At 40.8% G+C, this 7,614-nt stretch overlaps 1 protein-coding gene across 1 annotated transcript; it reads right to left on the bottom strand.

The window, feature by feature from the left end:
- Positions 1-1,928: 1,928 nt before the first annotated feature.
- Positions 1,929-7,392, bottom strand: LOC116464825 (small ribosomal subunit protein mS39-like). Its single transcript, XM_058435176.1, has 4 exons — positions 7,288-7,392; positions 5,266-5,318; positions 5,132-5,168; positions 1,929-2,602 (listed from the first exon to the last, which is right to left on the bottom strand). Exons 1-4 carry the CDS (start codon positions 7,389-7,391, stop codon positions 2,413-2,415), a joined length of 384 nt encoding a protein of 127 aa, XP_058291159.1. The 5' UTR covers position 7,392; the 3' UTR covers positions 1,929-2,412.
- Positions 7,393-7,614: the final 222 nt, after the last annotated feature.

Below are 7,614 nucleotides of genomic sequence, written 5' to 3'. Positions count from 1 at the left end.
ACTTCTTTGATTTGAAGGTGGCCCTGGGCCATTCTCATTGAAATGCTGAGAATATCTCAGAGGTCCATTTCTATGTTTTCATTTCAGGTGCCTATTTATGGATAAGTGAGCTACTGAAAATCTCAATGCTTTGCAAGTAGGGAGATGTAGTAAAGTCCTTTTTCAGAAACTGGTAGAGTACACCAGTGCACATTAGACCCAACACTATCTTTGGTAGCTCCATCTTTATTTTATTTTATATTTAATTTTATTTTTGTGGCGAGGGGGGAAAGGGTCTCACTCTGTGGAGTACGGTGGTGCGATCCTGGCTCACCGCAACCTCCACCTCCACCTCCCAGGATCAAGTGAGCCTCACCTCAGCCTCCCAAGTAGCTGGGACTACAGGTGCATACTACCATGCTCAGCTAATTTTTGTGTTTTTCGTAGAGACAGGGTTTCACCATGTTGCCCAGACTGATCTCAAAGTCTGGAGCTCACAGGATCCACCTGCCTTGACCTCCCAAACTGCTGGGATTACAGGCATGAGCCACTATGCCCAGCCTAGTAGTTCCATTTTTAGATGTAGTTTAATATCTACAATATAAGAACAATTCTGCGTACTTGTAATAATCGACTTCAGGAGGATCAATATCCATACAGATACTGTGGCAGAAAGAAAGACTTAATTATTTTAGACTTTTCCCCACAGATGAAATTAAAAGTTTTCGGTTAATAAAAAATACAACCAAGCAGAAAGTTCCATTTCTGATGCATTTACCAAAGTTTCAGTGTATCTACCAGACTACAAACTCTATTCTTGAGTTGCCAACAAAGCACATTTCATGTCAACGAAATCAACAATACAGTAGTAGCAGTAACAAAATACAATGTACCAAGCATTTCCTTTGTCCCAGACTCTGTCCTAAATCTTATGTATACTTAATTCATTTGTTAATAATTCCCACTGCAACCTTGAGGTTTGGTGCTATAATTAACCCCCAATTTATAAGTCAGGAAACAGAAGTATCAAGAGGTTAAGTAACTTGCCTAAGATCATAAAGCTAGTTGCTTGGCTATTAAAACAAACCAGTAGGCTCCAGGACCCAGATTATTAATCATTACATGATTGTCAGCATGACAGGTACATTATTTCTCCAAGTTGGTATACTACAGCCAAATCATCCCCTAAGAACATATATTTCAACAAGCCCTTCCAGGGATTAAAGATCACTGGTATGGTAGAAAAACACTGCATTTCGAGATAAAAGGCGTGGAATTAAGCCTTTAATTAAGGTTTTAACATCCTAACCAGCCACTGGCCACTTTCAAAACCTTAGCTTCCTCATTTGCCAAATGAAGGGATTTGATAATTTTATTTAAAAAAAATTTTTTTTTTTTTTTTGAGACAGAGTCTCACTAACTCACCCAGGCTGGAGTGCAGTGGCAGGACCTTGGGTCATTGTAACCTCTGCCTCCCGGGTTCAAGAGATTCTCTTGCCTCAGCCTCCTGAATAGGTAGCACTACAGGTACCACCATGCCTCATAATTTTTGTTTTTGTTGTTTTGGTAGAGACGAGGTTTCACCATGTTCACCAGGCTGGTCTCGAACTCCTGACCTCAAGCAATCTGCCTCCCTCGGTCTCCCAAAGTGATGGGATTAGTGATGGGATTACAGATGTGAGTCACTGCGCCCAGCCAATAATTTTATTCTTTAAAAAAAACAAAAAAAAAATGGCCAGGCAGCATGGCTCACGCCTGTAATCCCAGCATGGATCAGAGGTCAGAGTCGAGACCATCCTGGGAACACCGAACCCCAAAAATAGCCAGGTGTGGTGGCGGGCGGCTGTAGTCCCAGCTACTCTGGAGGCTGAGACAGCAGAATGGCGTGAACCTGGGAGGCAGAGCTTGCAGTGAGCCGAGATTGTGCCACTGCACTTCAGCCTGGGTGACACAGCAAGACTCCATCTCAAAAAAAAAAAAAAAAAATGTTTGGCGCAGTGGCTCACAACTGTAATCCCAGCACTTTGGGAGGCCAAGGCGGGCGGATCACCTGAGGTCAGGAGTTCGAGACCAGCCTGACCAACATGGAGAAACCCCGTCTCTACTAAAAATACAATATTAGTTGGGCATGGTGGCACATGCCTGTAATCCCAGCTACTTGGGAAGCTGAGGCAGAAATGCTTGAATCCAGGAGGCGGAGGTTGCGGTGAGCCGAGATCGCACCATTGCACTGCAGCCTAGGCAACAAGAGCGAAACTCTGTCTCAAACAAAACAAAACAAAACAAACTAACAAAAAACAGATGGGGGTCTTGCTACGTTGCCCAAGCTGGTTTTGAACTCCTGACGTCACGTCAAGTGATCTTCCTACTTTGGCCTCCAAAAGTGTTGGGATTACATTCATGAGCCACCTGGCTCAGCTGGATTAGACAATTTTAAAGAAACTTTCTAGATCCACAACAGTTTAATCCTGAGTAATGACGAGGTATAAGTATTAAATGTGTTATTAGCCGAGTTAAAAAGTGTGTTATTAGCCAAGTTTTAGGTTTAAAAAAAAAAAAAAACAAAATCCTACTTACCCTGTTTACTGTGGATGCAAGTGCCTGAAGAACGGCTACTTTATCCCTAAAAAAAAGAACCACAAGTTAATCCTCATCAGAGCTCTTCATAGCCACAAACTGAACAAGTGATTCTACTCTCAGTGTACTGGCCAATAACAAAGTGCAGATCTCATCTGAAGCTGGTTCTTATGTCACAAGGTCACTGGAATAAATTAGAAATTAAGAAAACTGCCGGTTCTTTCCCCTAGTTGGTACATGTTCCTCTCTTTGCCTGTCCTCTCTGGCCTGGTGCATAATGCCATAACCCAGGGCTAGTGATTTCCATCCCGCCCTCATAAAACTATCTGGCCTACTTCCTCTATCCACTTTCCTATGGATTCTTACTGCAGCTTTCGGGACTACTGTTGCCTTTACTATCGTAATTGGTAGCTCTTGATTCAGTTATAGGAGAATAAACCACAGGCTTCACTCTGGACCTATTGCATTAAAGCCTCCCAAGATCCATGGAGGACTGTCACACACACTCTTACTGAATTCCCAGATAATTCTGATGCAACCTCCTGGTTTAGAACCTCTCAACCACACATAACCTTATGGTAAGAATTGCAGGCCAGCTGTCCACTGCACCTGAGTAGAGACCTTCACTGAACTATTAGAAAAGGCTTCACCGGAATAAATGACAGACAAGATAATTTGATCTCAAATATATTTTTGCTCCTATGTTAGATTTAATGTGTTTCCTTTCCAAAAGGGAATTATACCAAGAACATTTTTCTAAATAAAGTTTAACATAACATTCTTAAGACTATAAGTCATCTGAGGAAAACAAAAGTACAGGAAATTTTATATTTCGTCAAAACTAATTCCCTGATGTATATAATATCCACTAAATTTTCTATCCACGTTTAGAAGTCACATTTATGTAATTTCGGCAAGTGTGATAACGACACATTCTCACATCTCTCAGCATTCCTTCAGCAGATCGTTTATTGCCCTATTTAAGTCTTATCAAGTTAGCATACTTTCCTAACATATTGAACAAATGGCAGTGAAAAAATGATGACATTCAGATTACTCACTAATTCTCTTTCTTAAAACAGTTACTTTAAAAAGTTATCACACATTATCTTAAAAAAATAAACTAGAACATTACACGTTAACCTAAAGTGTCTAGTGTCATCTTGTGACCCCTCTCCACGATGAATTTGGTATTTGGATTTCCAGAACTTTTAAAGGTATTTTTACACACAAACATCTCCCTAAAAAACGTATACACACTGTCATTCTGCATGTGTCTACATAAGTTTGACTGCACTATCCATGTTATTAAATATAAAGCTAATTAATTCCTTTCAATGTAAAAAGTTACTGTATGATAACCTTTCAAAATTATCCATTCACTTTTCAATGGGCATTCAGGCTGTTTCAACCTGTTACTATTCCCAAGTAATAAAGAACAGTCTTGTCCATGTATATATGCAAATGTTCCTCCAAAGTGGCTAACCAGTAAGGTACGCACATTTCCGATTCTGATTCTGCCAAATTTCCCTCCAAAGACTTGTTCCAATTTACTGTCCCATAAACAAACGTATTTCTTCAAATCTTCTCTCTGCCAATATGGTAAGTTTTAATTTGCACTTCTTTTATGATCCCAGTTACCTATGCATTGACATAACTGGGCTCCCTGGCCTCCCTAAAATAATCACACAATTCAGATTAATAAAGTTTTTTAAAAAGGCTTTTTAAATGAACCCGAGTCTTTTTTTTTTTTTTTTTTGAGATGGAGTCTTGCTCTGTCGCCCAGGCCAGGCTGGAGTGCAGTGACGCGATCTCGGCTCACTGCAAGCTCCGCCTCCCGGGTTCACGCCATTCTCCTGCTTCAGCATCCAGAGTAGCTGGGACTACAGGCGCCCCCCCACCACACCCGGATGGTCTCGATCTCCTGACCTCATGATCCGCCCTTCTCGGCCTCCCAAAGTGCTGGGATTACAGGCGTAAGCCACCGTGCCCGGCGAACCTGAGTCTTTAGGTCACATAATTTTAAGACCTAGCTTTTTGAGGGGCCATTAAATGCATTCAATAGTACTACACTGTAACAAGCACTTTTGCGAAGTTTTAGTTCCTGCATATTCAACAAATGTTGAATAAATGAGATGAGGCAATTTGTTCAAGGATATATCCAGTGAAAAAAAAAGCTAAATTTTGCTGTCCACACCATTTACTTTATTTTACCCCATTAGAGATAATAAAGACAGTAACTGCTCTTCCAACCATGAGAGAACTTCCTTAAAAAAAATTATTCTAATGATGATGTTCATGTATAACCATGTATTATTAACCACGTAAATAGTAACCCACACTAATTCAAAATCTCTTTCAATTGTTCTTTTAAGTAAATCTCATTGCTCATTCACTCACTATTCTCCACCTTTCTATTTTTTGTCCTTTAAACTCCTAGCTTCTCCCCGCTCAGCTACTCTCTTCAAGAATGCTCTCCTATTGCTCTTCCTGTCACTGTCTCCTTACCTAACCCTTATACTTCTCTATAGTAAGAACTCAACCATTTGCTGAATGAACATGATAGAATACTTACCAAGTTTTCTTTTTTGGAATTACTACTTCTTCAATCCCTAATGTAAAAAATAAAACATGAATCAGTTTCCTAGTACTACAATGGAATCCAACGTGTTGATATAAAAATAGAATTCAATATATTTTAAAATATACCTGTTATATCAGTTCCTTCAACCTTTGAGAGGGTTGCACTACCAGAATAAAATCTGCAAAAAAACCAAAGCCTTAAAGCTAATAGTCATTAATGAAGTACCCAGCTCACCTCCACCTATGTGTACTTTGAGCCCAAATTCTCCAATTATCACGGATTAAACTGGATAACTCATGTCAATGAATGCTCAGAAGACAGTCTGTACAGCATGTTCAATATCATTAACGAATGGATACAGGATATGGACAAGACTATCAAAACTTTTTTTTTTTTTTTTTTTTTTTAGAGACAGGGTCTTGCTCCATTGCCCAGCCTTTAGTGCAGTGGTGCAATTATAGCTCACTGAACCCTTGAACTCCTGGGCTCAAGCGACCCTCCTGCTTCAGCCTCCTGAGTAACTAGGACTACAGGCATATGCCACCATGCCCGGCTAGTCAAAATTTTTGGAAGCAAGCAATCTCATTACATAAATGGCAGAGGGGGAGGAAAGTTTTTAATAGCACTTGAACAATCTGGTTTGAAATGCAAGAACTTTCAACTTCAGGAACCCAAACCACTATGATATTAAAAAGAACAATTCAGTGAGCTCTTGCTTCTATACACATACTGCCCTGATCAGAAAGGACTACCTCACTTAAAGCAATTACAACATAGGGAAGATCACCCATGGCTTCTCATTCCACTTCTTTCAACAATCAAGAACGTACCGAATACATAAGGCCTGATTTAGACTTGGAATTGCTGATATTTTCTATTTTCAGAGGTTCAAAATGAAATCCTTTTTAAACCAAAATATAGAATCATTGGCCCATGACTGAGTTTTTAAGTGTTCTGTTTAAGTGTTCTGATCACACTAAAAACACAGTCAACACACCACACAGATAATGTGCACGGTTAGTATTCTCTTGTGTTTCCCCTTACTAAATGGCATCAGTAACATTCAGAAAATTGTCAAGATGTGATTGCATAGAAAGATACTTCCTCCAGTAGTATCTGGTTTCAGGTATCATTTTAAAACAAGAATACCCCTCTATGTTAACGACATTTCAGAAAGAGATCAACTCTTTCAAGTCACACTATTTGTTTCTCATGACCTTAAAACAGAGATCACAGTTATTTTAAGAACGGATGCTGAGGGAGAGAGTCTACTTCAGGCAAACAAAATGAGTAGAAAAATGCTAATGATGGCTACCAGGAAACGGAGGACTGGCAGTGAATGGCAGCACAAAGGTTTCTGCAGTATCAGATGGAGTGGTTTCTGTTTTTCGAGGGGAACTAAGGGAGAGTACATATAAAAAACATATTGTAAATTACATATCCCACTTCTACCTCACAAACTTTTCGGATGGTTATTACCAACTCCAGTCTGCAGACGAGGAAATCTGTCTACTATCATCCAATTAAGTGAATGGCAAACACTAAAAATAAAATTAGGCTTTTAGCAAGTTTCCACTACAAATTACTGCCTCTCATATTCCCACAATGCCACTGTTTGTACTGAGTGAAAAAAAAAAATTACACAAATAGGTCATACATGTTCCAAGCTATAACTATCACAGATCAAAAGGGCATGGTCACATCTTTCAGACTTTTCTGCTTTTATGAAAACCTGATCACTTCTTTAGCCAAAGTCCTCACGGTGGCGACCAGAGACTGCCTTTTATTTGGGAAGATCTTGTACGGTCTCCTCGCTCCTCCTGATTGGGTTAAAATGAGTAATGGCGGATAATTTTTAATTTGGTGTAGTGTTGCTAATAGCCACACTCACTGGAACGCAAGCTTCACGAGAGCAGGGTCCTAGCTTTGCGGATGCTGTTAACTACAGAATATTGCAAGCAACCAATAAGTATTTCTCTAACGAATAAATGCGTTGCGAACCCTATTTCAAAGGGCCACCTCCGCGTACCTGTTACGGCCGCGCAGGAGCAAACCACTTCATCGTGCCTACTTCCACAGCCAGCTGGGAAACATAGGACTAAGGTAACTCCGCGGTCTTCTTCGCGGATACCCTAAGCGTCTCTTACCTGCAGCTGCGTGCCTGTTCACACAGACGCGCCCGCCGACCCGTCAGCGGCTGGCCAAGCCAGCTGCGGAGCCGCAGCCAGCAAGCAGCAGCTACAACCGCCATCTTTGACTTCTCTGCAGAGCATGTTGGGAAAGCGTTCCTCGACCTTCAGGAAGGTGGGGCGAAGTGGGCGGGGAGCAGGGAACAGCTCCTCTATTGGCTGAAGCGGAAGAAGACGGAAGCAATCATAAAATGGGAGGTTGCAAGCTCATGGTTTGAAAGACTTTGTGACGGAACCTAAAAGCTCTATACACCGGATTCGCCTCGGAGGAATTTTCCTAAATGA

The sequence above is a fragment of the Hylobates moloch genome, unplaced genomic scaffold (genome assembly GCF_009828535.3).
Source record: "Hylobates moloch isolate HMO894 unplaced genomic scaffold, HMol_V3 SCAFFOLD_1861, whole genome shotgun sequence".
NCBI lineage: Eukaryota > Metazoa > Chordata > Mammalia > Primates > Hylobatidae > Hylobates > Hylobates moloch.
The sequence above is the reverse complement of the archived record's forward strand: the minus strand, read 5'-3'. Positions and strand labels throughout refer to the sequence as shown.

Excerpts from the sequence above, each read along its gene's own strand:
- LOC116464825 (XM_058435176.1), bottom strand. The coding sequence starts at position 7,391 with ATGGCGGTTGTAGCTGCTGCTTGCTGGCTGCGGCTCCGCAGCTGGCTT. Across the intron at positions 5,319-7,287 it reads GAACAGGCACGCAGCTGCAG|ATTTTATTCTGGTAGTGCAA; the intron begins GTAAGAGACGCT and ends GTTTTTTTGCAG. Across the intron at positions 5,169-5,265 it reads TGAAGGAACTGATATAACAG|GGATTGAAGAAGTAGTAATT; the intron begins GTATATTTTAAA and ends TTTTTACATTAG.